Below are 21,503 nucleotides of genomic sequence, written 5' to 3'. Positions count from 1 at the left end.
GTGGGTTAATTTTTATTAATTCCAGGCTGAGGGGTAATTTTGTTCATTGGCAAGAAACTAGAAATCACTTTCAGTCGTTACCTTTGAAGCTAGAAAGGGTGGGACACTAATCAAAATAAAAGGAACTCTATTATTGCAACCAATCTGTTTGCCATTGCAGTATGCATTATGGTATAGCTATCAGATCCAGGCTGCAAAAATAGATAGCCACTAGATGGCAATAGGATGATAAACAATATAAACTTTTTGCTACAATTTAGTGATCATTAAATCTTAGCTGTTTAGTAGCCCTACTATGCATTATATGTTTATGTACTTACCATAAATTATCAGTTCAGTACTGCAGAGCAGAAAATTCATGGCCTTAAAAATGTATTGAAGAAGTTTGCTTAAAGATAAATTATATTCAAGGATGAGGAAGAAAAACCTACTTAAGTAGATTCTTATTCTGAATCACTTACAGCACTGCAAATGTAATTAGACTTTGACTATATCAATACCCAATTATATCTCTCAATTCCAAACCGACCAAGTGTTGCTCTAAAATCCTGGCTGAGTACTTGGAGACTGTATGGGCCTAGATGGGAAGGAAATGACTGACTTAATCCTTCCAAGACTGAGTGGTTGTAGATATTAGGGCCCCCTGAACCTTCCATTCAAGGACCTTCCATCCATACTCTTGTATGAGCTAGCACATTTGCAGGGTGTGCAATGAGGGAAGGGGCTGCATTCAGCTCAATTTAGTGCACAAGTTGTGTCCTTTCAGATAGTCATCCATCTATCCCTGTGACAACCCAAGGCTCAACTACTCCAATGCACTCTACATGGAGCTGCCCTTGAAAATCAACTCAGAAACATTGGGTGCAGAATGTAGCGGCTTAGATAATGAACGTGTTTTAGTATGTCATATGACATCTCTGTTCCACAGCTGCATTGGTTGCCAGTCTGCTTCTGACTGCAGTTCAGTGATTATTACCTCTAATGCCCTACATGGCATAGGGCCAATTTACTTCAGAAACCATGAATTTCCCATAGTTTCACCTGGCTAGTATGTGCCAATATATTTGGCACACTCTAGGTCTTTTTGATTAAATAGTGTCATTTACAATATTGAAACCTGGGAAGTGTGCCTACCCTGTCATGACACCTGCCTTTTGGCATGCGATCTCTCAGAAATCTGTGCCTTCCATCCTATCAATGTTCTCTAAGGACTTGAAGACTAATTATTCTCTTCCTAATTCCTCTTCATTGTTCAAAAACTAAACTTCAGAAAAGAAGAAGATTTCTATCAAAGTCCAGTTTATTGATGAATACATGCTGAATGAATTTATTGCATGAATTTATTGCATTAATACAATCAGCTACATTCATTATGATAAATTGTTCTGTCCAGAGATGACTGAATTAGACTTCTCTATGCTTCCCCAAATCTGAAGCAAACAGGTCATGAATGCAAAGTGTGGGAGCAACCATTGCTTCTTCCCATCACTCTCTGAATTACTGGACTATACACTGATTAAATCTCCTGTTGCTAATTCCTTACCTTTTCTCCTCTCCCTTGCCTGTAACCCTTTTCCTCTTCTGAAATTACTTAAACCCTGAGGTTGGGGTTGTTCCTATTCAAGGCTCTTTTTCAACACAGAATATGTGAGAGATGCAGCTTTGTCCAGTATGCTGATGTTATACCTACAGGAATTCCAGGGGTTCTGTTAATCAGAATAAGATTGAGGACTTCATGACAATTTTAGCAGGCTCTACTCCATCTAGGCCTTGGAAAAAGAAGATGCAACTGTAAGAGCTGCAATTCAAAATTAATTTAATCTTATCTTCGAAACTGGATGGTTCAGAAAAAGATAAACAGCTTTTACATTAAACTATTCTAATTAGTTAATTTGTAACTATAAATATGCCTAAATCTGGGACCTTCTCTGATTAAGAATTCTGGGATTGCAATTCAGATAATAATGTTTTCTCAAAAAGTTTATTTGCTCAATATGCTTTTCTACTTCCATGGAGTAAAATGAGAATTCCATATACTGAGAAAAACAAGAAGAAACACTGGCAAGGAAAACATGCCTTATTTTTTAAATTGTATTTTTAAATCAATAAGAATGCATCACTGCACAAATTAAATCCAGACTTTAACAAAAATGCAAAGACTATACATTTGAGAAATGTAATATTAGAGACACCTAATATGCTATATTCGTATACTGTAGCTTTATTTTTCAAAAGTCATTCATGACTTTTCTGTTAATAATTCCCACAATTGGAAATATTTCACTTTAAAAGTTGCAAGGATGTCTTGCATGTGTGTATGATTTTAACCATAAAGTTGTCAAGGAGAAAGTAACCTTTACTGTAATATTCTTCTATTCAAAAGGGTAGTGACACAATGCAACCTAAGGAGAACTTCATCACAAATAAATCCACCTGTACTTTGACGTATTTCCTCATTGACTTAAATAATATAGGCTAAGTTTTAGCTTGGATGAAAACCTAACTATAGCATGACTCTGAGATTTTATTTTAACATTTGCCATTCACTGAAAATGACCGAAGGCATGATAATTAAGAAGCTACACTGATTTCTTCCCCACCTAATTCAAAATCAGTAATCTTGGACACACTGTCACTTAGACAAATTAGTTCCCTTATGACTCCAAAGACTACAATGTAACTGCTCAGTGGTGAAGAAAACAAGATGGGCGCACCCAGAATTATCCAATAATTCCAGTTGCTCATGATGAGCCATCCACTGTCCTGAAAATTTGTCTACTACCACAAAACTGTAACATGCATCCATATATAGCAAAGTTTGTCTTAATCACCTGCTGGTCCACTGGCAAACTAATGGTTTCATACATGTAATACAAGAATAGTATAAGTTCTTCTGTCCTTTAGTAGATGTTTCCTTCTTTCCTGGATTACAGATACTGACCAAATTAACAGGCTTAAGATGAATTAACCTCCAGAATATTTTTCTTGCCTGTGTTAGGTTACAGTCTATTTTAAGTTTTGGAAAAAAAGATATATATCATATTTGATGTACATTGGGGTTCATTAATATCATTGTTTCATTTCTAGAAAGAGACACTGGAAGCTATTAACAAGATACACTGTGTCCTTGAAATGATTCCAGATCTACCCAGCAAATCCTGACATACCAACATGACTTAAGACATGGGTTAAAATCACTCCTCTTCCTCCTACCTCGTGCAATATCTGCACAAAAGCATCGTATCATGTTGAAAACAACTCATGTTTTTTCCTCTTTAATTTGTTTCCTCATTAAAAAGCATGAGGCAGCCCTTAAGTGATGCTTTAAAGGTCACTGAAGTTCAGTTCAGGCAAACTGGTGGATAATTCACTGTTGATTTCTGTCCTCTCCAACATGCCACCAATTGCCTTTCCGGGGATATTCTCCAGTTTCAAACTTGGTAAAGAAACCTTGTCATCTAAAAGGTACAAGAAGTATAATTAGCTTTCATTACTATGAACCATTGAATAAGTTAACACATTTTCAAGAGGACCCTTTATTTATTTATTTATTTATTTATTTAAATTTATTAGCCACCTAATTTATTAGCTGCTCAATTCTTATGGGCTCTGGGTGGTACAAACTTTTAGTGGGTTTTCTTTTCCCCAAGTGATGCAAGTGTGGTATTTGAAAAGAGCTTTAAAACAGCCTGTTAAATAATTAGTATATTTTTGTAAAAGCAGGGTCATTTAGCTGACATCAAAGGCATGCATATATGGCACAATGAGCTAGTGAAGCTGCAAAGTACTGGAAGCTTCTTGCATGGAGGAGTGGAACCAGATGTACAGAAGCTGGGAACTGCCCACCTTCTCTTTTTTAAAAAAGTAAATTAGCAGGATTAGAACAGAGCAAAATCCACATAAATTTAGGGAAACCGTTCTTCCAAATCCTGCTAATGAGAACGCTGAACAGCTTAATGAAATGGTATTAATCTCTTGGAAAAGAATGTTAATCCTTTTAGTCTCTCAAAATACTGTTTTTCCCCCAGTGTGATGAAAGAGACCTTGAAGTTTCAAGAAGTGGAGAAAGAAAGAGGTATCTTTTTAGTATTGGCTCCCCTCCTTCCCTGCAGCCACATCATAGTTAAGTATTTCAAAATAAAGTGGTGCCTACCAAAAAGTTGTACACCTTCTGTTTCACTGAAAAGTTCATCCGAGCTGACATCTGTGAGACTGAACTCAGAGATGGAATCATCACTACTAAAGGAGAAAGATAAGTCTTCTTCATGGAGTAACTCTTCATTCTTTTCTAGCAGACAAAACAATGAGAGATCAGGGATCCAGCAACAACTCATAACCACAGGCTCTATTTTCCAAAGCAATATGTTATTTAGTGAAGAAATAAAAACACATTAAAAAGACAATAGTGCACTTTGTTCCATTTCTGCCATTTGTATTGGCTGCACATTGTAATTTGCAACATGAAGCAATTAGGAAATATTTTTATGTTATACAAACATTAGTATTCAAAGAAAGGAAAGTTACAAGGTATGATATTTTTCAGATTATATTAAAGGACACTAGTTAAAAGATTATATTGAATTACTGTCATTGCCGGAGGGTCATTTTAAATTAGTAATGGATTTCTAGCTTGCTGTTCAAAATAAAAGCAGATTAAAAATTGGACTAATTGGAAGTATCTATCTTATTACTGATATATATAAGCAGATAATTCTAGAAAACAGAGTCAAAATTAAATTATTTTCTGCCTTTAATTCACTGGGGATATTAGAAAATTGCCCCATCTCTTGCCAGTCCCTCACTGGGAAAAAGAGAGATTATCATATATATTCTCTAGGAACCAGAAGGCTGTATCATAGTAACCATAGCTCTTTGGAACTTGAATGTCATTAGCAAAAGAAGGTAAGAGGGTGCTAACTAGTATAAAACACAGGGAACATAGGATGCTTGTACCAAAAGTTTTACATTGATTGCTAGCTGCTTACCAGGCACAATTTAAGCAGCTAACATTGATTTTTGAAGTTTTAAATGGCTTTGGACCTGATTCTCCCATTACAATTTGGTCTGATTGTTAAGATCTATAATTTATCTTAATTTTTAAATAAAATAGGAAAGGACCCTTGTAGAGGGGGCCTTTGCATATTTGTCTCCACTGCCAAAGGCACTCCTTTCTAGCACATTGAAGAAAGCTTCCTCCTGGATTAATTTCAGACTACTGAACAATCCTTAGAAGTTGCATTTTGCTCTCACTTCCTCCCTATTTAGAAAATCTGCATTGGCACATCTCTTACATAAATTATTGAATGATTTTATTTTTCTAAACATTTCATTTTAAGTATTTCCCAGATTAGAAAAGAGAGCTATATATCAAATAAATTAATAGCTAACTAAATAATTATTAAATAATAAATTAATAGCTAACTAGCAACCATGTTCTATTGTTGACTGGTAAGAGTCCAGGTTACATTTAAGGTAGATCCCAAGTATTAGTGTGTCTAGCTTATGTCAGACCATTTCCTTGATTATACAATTTATTTATTTATTTTTATTTATTTTATTTGTCACAACAGTATATATAGGCATAAGCATGAAATAACTATACAACATATAAGCATATATATAAGCATAAGTATGTAATAACTATACGAATTGGATACAATTAAAGGGAACATTAGGACAGGAACAGTAGGCACGCTTGTGCTCTTATGCACGCCCCTTACAGACCTCTTAGGAATGGGGTAAGGTCAATAGTAGATAGTTTTTGGTTAAAGCTTTGGGGATTTTGGGAAGAGTCTGGTAGTGTATTCCAGGTATTAACAACTCTGTTACTGAAGTCATATTTTCTGCAATCAAGTTTGGAACGGTTCACATTAAGCTTAAATCTATTATGTGCTCGTGTATTGTTGCGATTGAAGCTGAAGTAGTCTTCAACAGGAAGTACATAGATGATTCTATGAGTTAAACTCAGGTCATGTTGAAGATGGCAAAGTTCTAAATTTTCTAAAACCAGGATTTTAAGTCTGGTGGCATAAGGTATTTTGTTGTAATCAGAAGTGTGGAGAACTCTTCTTGTAAAATATTTCTGGACAAGCTCAATTGTATTAATGTCCGAAATGAGGTATGGGTTCCAGACAGGCGAACTATATTCAAGAATTGGTCTAGCAAATGTTTTATATGCTCTGGTTAGTAGTTTAGTGTTTCTGGAGAAGAAGCTACGCAGGATTAAGTTTACAACTCTTAAAGCCTTTTTTGCGATGTAGTTGCAGTAGGCTTTGGCACTTAGATCATTTGATATGAAAACTCCAAGGTCTTTAACAGGGTGGGGTCATCTACAAAGTAATGTCCATTGAGCTTGTATTTGGTGTTCAGATTCTTTTTTCCAATGTGTAAGACAGAGCATTTGCTGGTTGAGATTTGGAGTTGCCAAATGTTTTACACAGGATCATGTGTATCTCTTCCAACCAGGTACAACCCTCATGATAAGAAAATGGAGAAGAGCAATAAAGATGATTAGGGGATATGAGGCCGGGTCGGGGAAGTCTGTATCAAGCATGCCTCTGCAGCTTTGCCAAAGTTCTGTCAGAGTTCTCAGGGCAGGCAGGAGACTAGGATGTGACTTCAGCAATCCAAGTTAGACTTTGCCTGACTCAGAGAATGCCAGAAAGCAGATCCTTTATATAGGCCATGGGGTGTGGCTCCATGACTCAGCACTTATCCAGGCCTGCCCCTCCCTTCCTTTTGGTGACGTCGCCTCTCCATTCTCCGGAAGCATGGGTCTATCCATTGCATCGTTTCGTCTCCAACTGTTGGTAATCTCAGCTCATGGCTGGCTTCAGGCGCACATGCTATCGGAGGGAGGTTTGTTTGTTCAGCCTGTCCGGGCATGGTGCCAGGGCTGGAGGCATGCCAGGACATTCTTCAGCACTATCAGCGTCTGGCAGGAGATAAGACGGGCCCGGCTGTGGCAGGGGGAGCGAGCGAGACACAACAAGAGCCCTCGTCCGAGCCTTCCCCAGACTCCAGGATTGGCCCATGTTCCTTCCCAGTCTCCTCACTATCCAACTCCGCTGCCAGCTCCGCAGCCTGCTGGCAGACCACAACACAGTGGTCTGTGTTGCCTTCAGAATTTGCCTTCAGAATTTGTGGATGTTCCAACACTGAAAGTTTTTAGGAAGAGATTTGGCAACCATTTGTCTGAAATGGTACGGGGTTCCCTGTCTGAGCAGGGGATTGGACTAGAAGACCCCCAAGGTGTCTTCCAACTCTTGTTATTCTGTAATATTGTACAAACCAGTACTTACCCAGATCAGTGCTATCCTCCTTGGGTTGCATAGTATACTTCTCTTCTAAGCTGAGACATTTCACCTGTTCTTTTAGATCAGACACTGTAGATCTGATTAAAAGAAATAAAATCCATAGTAGTACTGGTTCCAAAAGAACTTAAATTCAGGGCAGTTTTAAAGAATTCGAAGAGTTGCAGTATAAAAAAATTAAGTATTTTGTAGTGCTTGTGGTCAGAAACATAACCTATTTGACAGATGCTGATGTTAAGGGCAAAAGGCTCAAAATTGCAATATTTGATTGATTTATCGATCAATTTTCTCTGTATACATCAAATTCATGGAGTGCTCAGGCACTTTTGTTGGTAAACTAATTATGTAAACAGGGAGCCACCTGGTGGACAATTGCCTGCTAGTCCCTAACTTGACATTTTTCCCCTTTACCACCCACACTGTCTTCTGAATGACAAGAATAACCACCAGAATTTAACCACCATGTTCTTCTCCCCAATCCCTCATGAAGCTCTACATGAACACATGTTCACTAAAGCATACAAAGCACCGTATAAAATGGCTTACTTGACAACATTAAGCTCCTGTTGGGTGTTCTGAGTTTCATTCCTTGTTTTGCCAAAATCCTGAACCTGAGCTTTATGAGTGTTTATTAATTCTTCCAACATCTGGAAAGGACATAAAAGTGTAGTTGTAAATATAAGTTTTTATCTCGTTTTTTAAGATGAACAAGAAATAATTAAAAGGATATTTTTTCTTATAAGTAGATGATTCCCCATTTACTCATCTGTACAATTAGTAAAAAATATATTATACAGAAAACAAATTGGCAAATTATATTCACACTCTTATAACACATTATGACTAAATTCCAGCCTTAAGAGGAAGCTAAAAGGGCAGCTACCATGATATTATATTATGTTTATGTAGTTGGAAAAATACAATATATTGATGGCTGCATATGCTCATTCCCAGCATAGTACTGTCTCTGTATCATGTTTTTCTCTTATTCCATCTTATTTCTGCACTCAGACATTCCTGATAATGCTAGAAGAAAAAACAGACAACCAAACTAACAGCAGCTTTGTGTAGCTCCTCCCCCCCCAAATTATAAAAAAAACTATTTTAAGGAAGAAAAGATGTTTGGGCAAATGAGCCATGAGTAGATGGTTAATGTTTCCATTTATTTCTTAGATTTAGCTAAGAACTACACTGTGATCCTCCACATCACTTCCAACTTTTTTGAGTGTGTAATATAGATAAGCTTTATTAGACAAAGATTGATTTCACTTTTTATGTGGGGGTAACACTCTTAGCATTAAATCATTGTATTTAATAGAGTATTTATAGTTGTACCTTACAGTATCGATTTTGGATTCTCTTAATCTCATGAGTTGCAGAAACTTGATTGTATAGTTCCTCTTCTTGGCAATCTAATGGATAAAATATAAATTTTTTAAAGCTCTTTTCCTCTTTCCTTCAATAGGGCCACCAATAAATGGTCCTTTGCATGATGCAGAAGAGAGACTATGGGAGTAGGAACCTCAAGCATTACTTGCCAAGTTTATGTTTCAGCTGATCTATCTCTCTTTTGATGCACTCATATTCTTGCCATAGGAGTTTTTTACTGGAATAAGAAGAAAAGCAGGAGTATCAGCAACAAGACAAGGACTAGTTCTCTGAACTAAATACAAGCTCCCTTAGAAAATGAACACAAGATTTAAATTATTAGCAGAATTTGAAAAATAGCAAATAGGCTCGCTGCAATTCCAATGCCCTGAGAGATAGTAAATTACCCAGCTGTTTTTCATGGGCTAGAAATGTCTGGGACAGACAAGCTCACTCATTCTTAATTATAATAAGCCATCTCATTAATATTATCTATTACAAGCAAATCATTGTCAAAATCACTATTAGGAGAAAAAATGTATTCCTTCTAATCCAACAGTTTCATGGTACACTCAAGCTTCGACATATAGGGATGCATGTTTATCCCAGTAAGCATGTCTTCTGGATAATAGTAGAAAACTATAGCTGTTGTTCCCTACCATATTATCCTGCCAAGTTATTTATGCTTGTTATTTCAAATGGCTGACCTCTCCAACGTATCTTGCATGACACCAGGACAGGAAAACAGATCAGGAGTACAATCCCCATCTGACTGATGAAGCACATGTTGTCGAAGGCTGCAGAGCTCACTCTTCAACCCTTCCATCCTATATCCCAGCAATGATTCAAAGCTACCAGGTGAATTGTGCTGTAGGCGATTTATTTCACCTGCATAAATAATCAGGATAGGAAAAATAAAATTAGCTCAGGCTACACATTCTAGCTGCTAGAACAGACAACAATATTTGGCTTTAGTGTCAGTTATTATTAGTGTTAAGTACTCTACTGGAGATTGGTTTATCCCCATTTCAATAACAAGTTGAAAAAAATCTCCAAAATCGTACTTGTAGAAGAAACAAACTGGATAGTAAAATTAAGAAAAAAGAATTTCCATAGCTTAGAATCTAGGTACCATTCTCCATAGCGATTGATTTTCACTATAGAATACATTATGCACTCATACATATGTACAGATTTCATTGTCACAAAGTAAGGATTTACAGAAAGAAGGTATCTGAGGCATTTAATAATACAAACAGAAACTTATACACTTCCCTTGCCAGTGACATGTTCATATTCAGTACATAATCAGAAAAAAATAGAGAAAGGCTATAGTACTGTACTCAAATGATTATTATTTAAAGTCCATTTTTTGCTTTTATTTTAGTATTAACTCAAGTTTTTATGAAGCGTGGGATATAATTCTGAATTTTGCTAAAACTCTCCATTCAATATCATCCACCTCTTTTAATTTTCATTATTTCTTCTAATGGTTGAAATGATGTTAAATCCATTGTATGTTTCTGAACTAAGGGAGTAGAAATTGAGTCATTTTTTCATTTTTAATTATGGCAGATCTCTATATTTCAATGACGGTACCATAAATAGTAAATACTAAATTTACTAGGGCAGGGGAGGCAGAATCACAGGTTTTCTGGGATTAGAGAAGCTGTTTGGAAAATTCAAAGGAATGTGTCAGCTTTGTTTTGATAATGCATGTTTATATCTGAAGATGGGAAAACTTTCAAGCTATTGAATTGTTAATTATTTACTTTATAGGCTCAAGCAAAGTAGGACCAGGTTGTGAAGATAATGTCCTCCTACTAGAATCTGCTCCATTATCTGCTTCAAACCTTCTTCTTTTTTATTTTCTCAAGAGATTAATTCAGTGTGCGTGGAATGTACCAAGACTACAGTTCTATAACTTCTAATCTTAAAAGACTATCTTTGAATTGTTTTTTTAATATGATCAAATGGAAATTTTGGGAAGAAGTATATTAATATTTAATATAAATTTAATTTAAACTCGGGTTAGTCCAGGACCTGCTTACTTTGGGGAGTTCAGTCTCCAGTGTACCACTCAATTAACAAATGTGGCCTCACTTTGAAAAAGGCCACAAATCCCCATGCTAGGCTTTTATTACATGCCTAAGGGCTTTCTTCTAGTTTGCAAGAAGTCTCTTTTGGTAAATATTTTGCCTGCCAATTCACCAATGTTCAAAAATAAGAGAGTGAACTTTTCTGTGAACTTCTTAAAGTCATTCTTAATCATCCTAAATATTTAAAAATATTTAGAAAAGGGAACCGGATAAAAAAGATCATGCTTCTTTAATATTCTGAAGACAAGTTTTGTCTCAAAGATAGATGTCACAATAAAGAAAGAGGAACCCCTTTGGAAAAAGAACTGCTAATCTTTCATACCTTCTAGGTGATTGATACTCTGCTGCTGCTGTTCTTTCTCTTGTTTGAGCCGACATACTGCTTGGGTGAGTGACTCTATAATCTAAAGAGGCAGAAAGAAGAATAGAGCCATAGTATAAGTAAACATCTCCTAATTACATGTTCCAAAAAGTTCTAGAATGAAAAAGATTTGAAAAATTGAAATGATTAGAATTCAGATATTTATAATTTCCCTCCTTTGCATCTCCTTTTTACTTTGAATTTAATTCTTCCTTTCATGGCTATCATTTGTGAGCTTTCCCTCTATCCTCTTCTATATCTTCCCAACTTAATAAGCCATAATATTTTGTCCCATGAGAATGTTAAGCTGTAATAGCTGAACTTACACATAGTATCCAAACAATGTGAGTGAAAATTTACTTGGCTTGAAGGCTACATTCAGTTTGTGAGGTCAAATGTCAACATATCCAAATAGTTAGTCCATAACACAAAGATAATCCAATTCCGGAGAAGGTAAATGTTTTTATGCTGTAAATAGGTGCTTTAGTCTCTACAGTGCTTAAAGTTTCCATCTGAAACCTAAAATTTTCTCATCCACTCTTAAAACTGGTTTGGAATTTTGACTGTCTACTTTGGAGGATTTCTAGATGCCACAAAAGTAGTGTTGGTGGCTTTTATAAGCCATACATTTTGCTTTCTGCACAGAGCCTAGAACAAAACTATGTTATAACTTAGCATTATGAATCAGGCTAATAATACTAAACAGTAGTTTGGAAGCCAGAGCTATCCTTTTTGAGCACAATTACTCAACTGTTTTAAAGCATTTAAATCAGGGGTCTCCAACCTTGACAACTTTAAGCCTGGAGGACTTCAAATCCCAGAATCCCCCAAAGCTGGCTGCCCAAAGCTGACTGGGGCATTCTGGGAGTTGAAGTCCTCCAGGCTTAAAGTTGCCAAGGTTGGAGACCCCTGATTTAAAGCACTTCATGTTTTGGTGAAATTGTTTTAATTGATTAATTTGAGATCACCAAACTACAGACAACTTCACAAAAACCTTAATGAAGGAGAAACAAAATGTGTATGCATCTAATTCTTTATGTCTGTCCCACAGAAAAGAACTATGCATCTACTCAGTATAAATTACCTGGGCTTGTGAATGTAGTTGCTGGCTGATTGTTGAAAGTTCCTCATTAGCCATTCTACAGCACGGGTGAATTCCACATGTGAAATGCAAGGGTGGTAGTCCAGTCTGTGGCTGAGTTGGAACAGGACTCCCAATATTTATTCTGCCCACTAACAAATCAGCTGCAGGGGTGAAAAATAATGAACTAAACTAAGCTTGCAAGCATGGAAGCATTAGTGTTATTTTGTTTTAATTGCTGGAGATAAAATTCCAGTTGAGTTAATGAAAAATAATTTTTTCCTTTCATCCTCATTTTAACAACTACTCCATAAACAGGCAACTGAATCTAAAATGTAATACATAGAAGTCAGAATGTTTATATTTTCCTCTAAACCTTCTATTTCAATCAGCTTCATGTTTCAAATTTAGACACAGAAATTGTTTTTAGGTCCTCATTGTCATTTTTTCCTCAAAATTCATAGGTAGAACTTTGTAGGTAGGACTAGGATTAGAACTCAGAGTCTCCTGGTTTATAGTCTGATGCTTTAACCACTATATCAAACTGACTCCCTGAAATTAATTATAGTAATTTTTAATTGATTATTTTTCACTAACTTGTTTTGCTTCATGTTTTTGTTTTTTTTAAATTGCAAACCTGGGAGAAAGAATTAGTTCTAATTTTATTGGTTAGTAACTAATGACCTGAAAATTGGATTAAATTTCAGTTTTTAGAAATGGGGTAAATAGCACTGCCACTGATTAGATTAAGTGAACATTAAGAACTGTCAGACTAAATCAGACCAAGTTCTGCCTGAAGGATAGGAATCTATAGCTTTCCAGATGGTGCTGTGCTTCAATACTTTCCTTGCATGGCTATTTAGCCTCTAACACACCAGCCCTATAATGCTGTTAAAGCAGGATACCTAAATCATAACCATATTTTGTTTGCTTGAAAAATATACTCCCTTGAATCTGAAGAAAGCTACCATTAGAATTCTAGCAAGAGGGTTTTTTTCCCCTTGCTGAAATCTTTTTGCAATCAAGAAATTATAAAAATCTATACTTTCTAAGAGGTGTTCTGAAAATATACGGAACATGTCAATCACTTTTACCTTTGGAAGAGATGCTGTCTGTGTTTAGATGTTGCTGCAAAAGAAAACAAAAACCAGAATGATTAGAAAGTTGTCACATATTTCAAAACACAATTTGGAAACAATTATGAAACAAATGCAACTTCAAATTGCCATCAAATCGGAATCTTTAATATCATTATAGTTTTGTAAAAATGTGTGAACAAAAAGTATGAGATAGAATGTTTTCATTTATTATATCACTTTAATTGGCATGCAATAGGAGAAATTACATTCAATATAACTTAAGTCAAAATAACTCATTTGCAACTTCAAAGGAACGTTCTTTATTCATAAAAAAAATTCAAAATTGTTTTGTAACCACTATCTCAATATAGTACGGGTATATATAATAATGCAGAATATATCATCTCAACATTAAACATCATTAAAATAGTTAATTCAAGCTATGACCTAATGGTTTACTAGTAGGAAAATACACAGTAGGACTAATCTGAATGAAATCAGTGTTTTATCTATTGTTTTATTTATCCACATCCGTGAGAAAGTCAATGAACAGCGTTATTATATAATTTTTTATTTCATAATACTTCCAAAATCTCAAGAAGTTTTATACTACAGTCAATGCAAATTTATAACATTACTAATGCAAGACAAAGGAACATTACTCACTCACGCGCTCGTTACCTCTCGCTTGGATTACTGTAATGCTCTCTACATGGGGCTCCCCTTGAAGTGCACTCGGAGGCTTCAGTTAGTCCAGAATGCAGCTGCGCGGGTTATAGAGGGAGCTACACGTAGCTCCCATGTAACACCGATCTCATGAGGCTGCACTGGCTGCCTGTGGCCTTCCGAGTGCACTTTAAGGTGTTGGTTATGACCTTTAAAGCGCTCCATGGCTTAGGACCTGGGTACTTACGGGACCGCCTGCTGCTACCACACGCCTCCCACCGACCCGTACGCTCCCATAGAGAGGGACTTCTCAGGGTGCCGTCTGCCAAACAATGCCGGCTGGCGGCCCCCAGGGGAAGGGCCTTCTCTGTGGGAGCGCCCACACTCTGGAACGAGCTTCCCCCGGGTCTACGTCAAATACCTGACCTTCGGACATTTCGTCGCGAACTAAAAACACATCTCTTTATCCGCGCGGGGCTGGCTTAAATTAGTTTTAATGGGAAATTTTATTAATTTTTAAACTGGGTTTTTTAGTATGGAAATTTTTAATCTCAGGCTAATTTAAATAAGTTTTTTAAATGGTATTTTAATCTGTATATTGTATTGTTTTATTTTGCCTGTACACCGCTCTGAGTCCTTCGGGAGAAGGGCGGTATAAAAATCAAATAAATAAATAAATAATAATAAATTACAATAGCAGTCTTGGGTCATTGTCCAGATTGTTAGGTTTTTTTTAGAATAACCACTTTGCAAACAAGGTAGTCTCTCTCTGAACCTTAGAGGCAAGGTGTTTCATAATTCTACAATTCTGCAGAGTATTTTTCCTGGAGACTAGATGTTAAACTGATATAGGGTTTGTTGGTAAATCCCTAACCAGGGGTGAAATCTAAAAATTTTCCCTACCAGTTCTGTGGGCATGGCTTAATTGGTGGGCGTGGCTTGGTGGTCAGATACTGGGTGGGCGTGGCCAATAACAATAAATAATAAAAATAATAAACAAAGTATAAAAAACAATGAGATATCAAAAACCAACTTTCACACTTTACACACAAACACAACACAGCTGACTCACATACAATGTAAAAGCAGCTGCACTTCACACAGCCACAAAAAGCTCAAAAACCAACTTTCACACTTTACACACACACAACTCACACATACATACACACACACACACACACACAAAATGCCACATACAGCTTTCTGAGATTTTGTGTAGTTAGAGTGAAACTCTACAGAAACACACCAAATCTCAGAAAGCTGCACAAATATTTTATTTTATTATTTTATTTTATTTTATTGTGGACTTCAAATCCCAGAGTTCCTCAGCCAGCAAAGCAGGAAGTCAAAGCAAGCTTTTTTTCTTTCTTCAGTAGCTGAAGAAAGCATAGTTGCCAGCCCGAAAGAGCTGTAATTATAGGTAAGTGAGGAGGGGGAATTGGCTGGGCATTGGTGGGGGCTCTTGTAAGTAGGGGCTGTTAAAAAGTAAATTTAAAAGCCTGAGAAGATCAGGAAACTCCTCTGGGATTGCCAGAGGAGGCTTTTAAAACCTGGTTTTTTTTCTTGTTTTTTTTTCCCCTTCAGCTGAAGAGGGTTTTTTAAAAAAAACTTTTAAAGGGTTTTGATAATCTCTGCTCAGCCCCGCGATCATCAGAGGTTTTTTTTTTTACTTTTAAAGGCATGTTCAGCTGAAGAAAAACTTTTAAAAGTAAAAAAAAAACACCTCTGCTGATGATGCGGCTCAGCAGAGGCAGGGGAGGTGGGGCCAGGGATTTTTGCTACTGGTCCTCCGAACCAGCAGCTGCCATCGCTACCTAATCGGGTGAGCCGGTGTGAACCGAGAGCATTTCACCCCTGTCCCTAACTATATGAATATGTATAAGGGATGAAGATTTCTATGAGATAACCCAGACCATATAAACTACACTATCGGCTCCCCAGCACTTTTTCATACCACTGATGACATCTGCAATTCAGCAAACATTTGGAGGGCCACATGTTCCCCATCTGTTTTACTGAACTAAGCCTGTAGCTTAAGTTAAATCTTGATACGTCTCTAGGAGTCTATATAATTAATTCAATACAAATCTAATGGGAACCACAAGTCAGGAAGAGGTAGTCAATACTTGTTACATTTTCCATTCCTAATACACCTGGCTCCTTGCTGCGTGACCACAGCCCTGCCCGAGCTGTTGGAGGTACTGGCTGCTGTGGCGGTTGAGACCCCCAGACTTATAGTCATGGGGGATTTCAACTTGCCATCAGTTGGCTTGGCATCGACGGCAGCTCGGGAGTTCCAGGCTTCCATGACGGCCTTGGACCTGATTCGAGTAAATGATGGCCCTACGCACATGGGGGGAGGCATGCTGGATCTGATTTATATCTCTGGACAGTGGTTAAATGATCTGGTATTAGACGATTTAGTAACAGAACCAATGTCATGGTCGGATCATTTTCTCCTTCGCCTAGACTTCCGAACCGCCATTCACCACCGCAGGGAGACGGAACCTATACGGTGGTTCCGTCCCAGGCGCCTGATGGACCCTGAGAGGTTCCAGACGGAGCTTGGGCCATTCCCTGAGGATCTGGCCCACGGCACGACTGAGGAACTGGTCGTGGCCTGGGAGCGGGCGCGGCCGGGCCCTGGACCGTGTCGCGCCTGCGGCCTCTGACCCGGCGTAGATCTCGTCCGGCCCCTGGTTCTCCGAGGGGCTGAGGGAGATGAAAGCGCGGAGAAGACGCCTAGAGAGCACCTGGAGGTCCAGTCGCTCCGGTTGATCGGACACTAGTTGGGACCTATTCTAGGACCTACCTAGTGGCAATGAGGAAGCGAGGCGCCCACGCCCACCCTCATTGCGCCGGCAGATAACCGCCCGGCCGCCCTGTTTGGTGACCCGCTCTCTCCTACATCAGGAGGTGCGGATGACCCTTTGCAGGACGAGCCGAGGAGTTTAGTGGTTATCTATACGATAAAATCGCTCAGCTGAGGGACGGTCTGGACCGAATTTGGGATGATCCAAGCGAGGGAGAGGAGGCACGCCTTGTTGAGCACATTTGGGATGAGTTTGACCCTGTGGCTCCGAGGGCGTGGACAGGCTGTTGGGGAGGCTTCACGGCACGACATGTTTACTGGACCCGTGTCCTTCCTGGCTGGTACTGGCCACTCAGGCGGTGACACGAGGCTGGCTCCAGAGGATTATCAACGCTTCTTTGTTGGATGGGGTTTTCCCTGCCGCCTTGAAAGAGGCGGTGGTGGGACCCCTCCTTAAGAAGCCCTCTTTGGACCCAGCTATTTTGGGTAATTATCGTCCAGTCTCAAACCTTCGCTTTGTTGCGAAGGTTGTAGAGAGTGCCGTGGCGCGACAGCTGCCCCAACACCTGGATGAAGATGTCTATCTAGACCCGTTCCAGTCCGGCTTCCGACCCGGATACAGCACGGAGACAGCTTTGGTCGCATTGGTGGATGATCTCTGGAGGGCCAGGGACAGGGGATATTCTTCTGCCCTGGTCCTATTAGACCTCTCAGCGGCGTTCGATACCATCGATCATGGTATCCTGCTGCGCCGGTTGGGGGGATTGGGAGTGGGAGGCACCGTATATCGGTGGTTCTCCTCCTATCTCTCTGACCAGTCGCAGACAGTGTTGACAGGGGGGCAGAGGTCGACCGCGAGGGGCCTCACTTGTGGGGTCCCACAGGGGTCGATTCTCTCGCCCCTGCTGTTCAACATCTACATGAAGCCGTTGGGTGAGATCATCAGTGGTTTCGGGGTGAGATACCAGCAGTGCGCTGACGACACTCAGCTGTACTTTTCCACCCCAGACCACCCCAATTAAGTTGTCGAAGTGCTGTCCCGGTGTTTGGAAGCTGTACGGGTCTGGATGGGGAGAAACAGGCTCAAGCTTAATCCCTCCAAGACGGAGTGGCTGTGGATGCCGGCACCCCGATTCAGTCAGCTGCAGCCGCGGCTGGCTGTTGGAGGCGAGTTACTGGCCCCAAAGGATAGGGTGCGCAACTTGGGTGTCCTCCTGGATGATCGGCTGTCGTTTGAAGACCATTTGACGGCCGTCTCCAGGAGGGCCTTCCACCACGTTCGCCTGGTTCGCAGTTGCGCCTTCCTTGATCGGGATGCCTTATGCACAGTCACTCATGCGCTCGTTACCTCTCGCTTGGATTACTGTAATGCTCTCTACATGGGGCTCCCTTGAAGTGCGCCGAGGCTTCAGTTAGTCCAGAATGCAGCTGCGCGGGTTATAGAGGGAGCTACGCGTAGCTCCCATGTAACACCGCTCCTGCGCAGACTGCACTGGCTGCCTGTGGCCTTCCGGGTGCACTTTAAGGTGTTGGTTATGACCTTTAAATCGCTCCATGGCTTAGGACCTGGGTACTTACGGGACCGCCTGCTGTTACCACACGCCTCCCACCGACCCGTACGCTCCCATAGAGAGGGATTTCTCAGGGTGCCGTCCGCCAAACAATGTTGGCTGGCGGCCCCCAGGGGAAGGGCCTTCTCTGTGGGGGCTCCCACACTCTGGAACGAACTTCCCCCGGGTTTACGCCAAATACCCGACCTTCGGACATTTCGTCGCGAACTCAAGACTCATCTTTTTATCCGCGCAGGGCTGGCTTAAATTGGGATTTTAATGTTTAAATTTATTAATTTTAAACGGGGTTTTCTTAGTATGGTAAATTTTAATCATTGGGCTAATTTAAAATAAGTTTTTTAAATCGTATTTTAAACTTGTATATTGTATTGTCGGTTTTATTATGCCTGTACACCGCCCTGAGTCCTTCGGGAGAAGGGCGGTATAAAAATCAAATCAAATAAATAAATAAATAAAATAAATAAATAAAGGCCAGTTCTTTGTCCAAAGTGTTGTCATGTTGCTCTACTGTTTGAACTGAGCATTAAAACACTGGTCCCTTTAGTCACCATCTAAGTATTTAAATATGACCTCAATGCAAATGGCAGTATGTGGCTGAACAAGCAGGATCAGTGCTACCAAGTACTTGGATGGGAAACTATCACAAAATAATATATGCTGTGGACTTTCCAGGCTAGAGAAAAAGCACCCTAGAAGAAACAATTAAAAATAACTTATGTACTGTTGTCAACGCATTGTATATAAATGTCCCTACAAAGTCACCAGGAGTCAAGCCTCAATTAAACACTTTATCCTTTCTCTTTTTATTTTGTCATTTATTATAACTTGTTCACCTGCCCGGTAGCTGCTATTTAACAATGTTGAAAAGCTTGGTAGTCAAAAGCTACAGTATTAAAGACAGTGGGGTTTTTTTTGGGGGGGGAATTACCAACATCTTTTCACTTAACAGAATACATCTCTTAAGGTGTTTTTGTATCTACATGTTTAGCATATGTGTGTGCATACAAACAGAATATTCAAGCACTAAATATTTTTCACCAACAGAGTAGAAAAGCAATATATTGCTCTGCATCTTAACTTGCCTTAATTTTGGCCATGTTGCTGTCTGTTTCAACCAATATAGAACTGAGGCGTGCGTCCCAATCCATGCTGTTGAGGAAAAGATGTCTTTTAGAAATCCACTGGTTACCCATTTGTAACCTTGGGAAAAATTTTGGCTAGAAAAAGAATATCTGCAAAAGCAGTCAGAGAAAATGTTTATTTTCCTCTGTTATCTTCACCAAAACATACTGCAGCACTCTCAAAAAAGTCATCACAAGATGCAGATGTGACACTGCAGGTCGTTCTATATAAAATCCACTGTAAATTTTCTGCAGAGCAGCTGAAGCATGCCCAATATAGAAAATACCATTGAAGGAGTATAAACATACTCTCCAGAATTTTCTTTTTTCAGGTCCCAAAATAGATGGAGAATGGGAACTATGCAAAATATTTGTAATGGATGACAAGTATCTCTTTAATATTCAGTGGATGAAAACAGTTTTAAAATGTTATTAATATTGATGTACAACAGCACAACCAGGTACTACAATAACAAGAAAATGTTATTAGTGTGATGCATTTCAATAAAATGGACTGAGATACTAGTGACATTTTCATGTTGGAAAAGGGACTCACAAGCATTCTTTAAATCACAGAACCCAATCCAGATTTTAAACCACATGCTTCAGAACAATCTTTCTTATCAAAAGATAAAACCATCCAGATGGGTTCCTTTTTAAAGAGCAACTGGGTATTGCTACCTCTTTTTACATGCAGGAAAAATTAAAGTTGCTTCTAACGGGGAACAAATTATTTACGCAACACAATACAAATGTTCTTATGACAGGGAAAAGCAGAACTCAACTTTCATTAATACTTCCTTAGCTGAGTTCACAGAACTACTTCTAGGATTGCCCTGTATTGGCCTCTTACCAGTAGGCTTGCATTGCAGAGGTTTTATTCAAGGAGTATTTTCCTCATAAAAGGAAAAACCTTTTTTTTCCACATGTCAGTTGGAAGGGAGGGAAGCAAGAGGTGTCAAAAGAAGAAAAGGGAAAGTTTGCCAAAAAACAAAACCAAACCCGGGGGACTGCAGGAGGATGCTCATTTTTCTGTTCCTCCCACATGGTGGTCTAGAGCACCGGTCACCAACTGGTGGTCCACGAGAAAATGTTGGTGGTCCACAGAAAAATTATTTGCATTTTTATATTGTACTAAAGACTTTATCTTTTTAAAAAAAATTATATTAGTGGTCTGCGGGATTTAAAATTATGAATGAGGTGGTCCCTGCGGTCTGAAAGGTTGGTAATCCCTAGTCTAGAGTAGGGGTCTCCAACCTTGCCAACTTTAAGCCTGGTGGACTTCAACTCCCAGAATTCCTCAGCCAGCTTTGTAAACAAGTTTTGCTGGCTGAGGAATTCTGGGAGTTGAAGTCTGCCAGGCTTAAAGCTAGCAAGGTTGGAGACCCCTGCTCTAGAGAATCCTCTTATCTGGGGGGCTGGGAGACACAAGTTGAGAGCACACAGGAAAGAAGCAGCCATCCTTTTGTCTACCCTTCCCGCCACCCTGTTGACTCCACCCGCTTTTCCGCCTCTAAACCAATAGCGGCAGGGAAGAAGCGCGGCGCCCGCAGCCATTGTACCAATAAGTAAATCTAAATGGCTGACGAGCGACACGGTTCTCCCACCCCACCCCACCCGCCCGCCCCAATTCCTTCAAAGCCGGCCGTCTTTGTGGGGAGGGGGGGAATTGCATCCACCGACCTTCCCTCAGAAACTACCCAGTTAAGCCGCCTCAGGCCGAGTCGGTGACCCAGGCCGGCGTTTGGGGACGGGGGCTTCACCCATTCACTTCGCTCACCCTCGGCCGTTGCACCCAGCCAACGGAAGAAACTCGGCGGTCACCTGAGCGATCCCGGGAGAAGGCGGGGGGGGGGGGAGAAGAGACTCGGAACCGGCCTAGGAGACTTTTTAGGTGACGACCCAAGCAGGAGGCAGCGGCGGTTCTGCTCAGGTCGGTTCTGCTCACTCAGGCCGGTTCTGCTCACGTTCGCTCGAGAATCGCCAGCAAGCGAAAGAGCGCCGTAAAAGCCTCCCGGGGCCCTGGTCTCGG

At 39.7% G+C, this 21,503-nt stretch overlaps 1 protein-coding gene across 4 annotated transcripts; it reads right to left on the bottom strand.

Annotated features, from left to right (window-relative positions):
- Positions 1–1,282: 1,282 nt before the first annotated feature.
- Positions 1,283–21,432, bottom strand: LOC131194442 (uncharacterized). 4 transcript variants are annotated; one of them, XM_058175444.1, is made up of 12 exons: positions 21,296–21,432; positions 19,433–19,499; positions 13,317–13,350; positions 12,226–12,386; positions 11,103–11,184; positions 9,389–9,569; positions 8,852–8,919; positions 8,649–8,725; positions 7,860–7,960; positions 7,302–7,393; positions 4,154–4,288; positions 1,283–3,458 (listed from the first exon to the last, which is right to left on the bottom strand). In XM_058175444.1, exons 2-12 carry the CDS (start codon positions 19,496–19,498, stop codon positions 3,325–3,327), a joined length of 1,131 nt encoding a protein of 376 aa, XP_058031427.1. In that variant the 5' UTR covers position 19,499; positions 21,296–21,432; the 3' UTR covers positions 1,283–3,324. The 4 variants fall into 4 exon arrangements, with proteins under 4 accessions (XP_058031427.1, XP_058031425.1, XP_058031426.1 ...); XM_058175442.1 differs by having other exon boundaries at positions 21,252–21,395; XM_058175443.1 differs by having other exon boundaries at positions 21,243–21,383.
- Between the last annotated feature and the right edge of the window lie 71 nt (positions 21,433–21,503).

Source organism: Ahaetulla prasina, chromosome 3 (genome assembly GCF_028640845.1).
Source record: "Ahaetulla prasina isolate Xishuangbanna chromosome 3, ASM2864084v1, whole genome shotgun sequence".
Taxonomy (NCBI): domain Eukaryota; kingdom Metazoa; phylum Chordata; class Lepidosauria; order Squamata; family Colubridae; genus Ahaetulla; species Ahaetulla prasina.
This window is presented reverse-complemented; position numbering and strand designations above follow the sequence as displayed.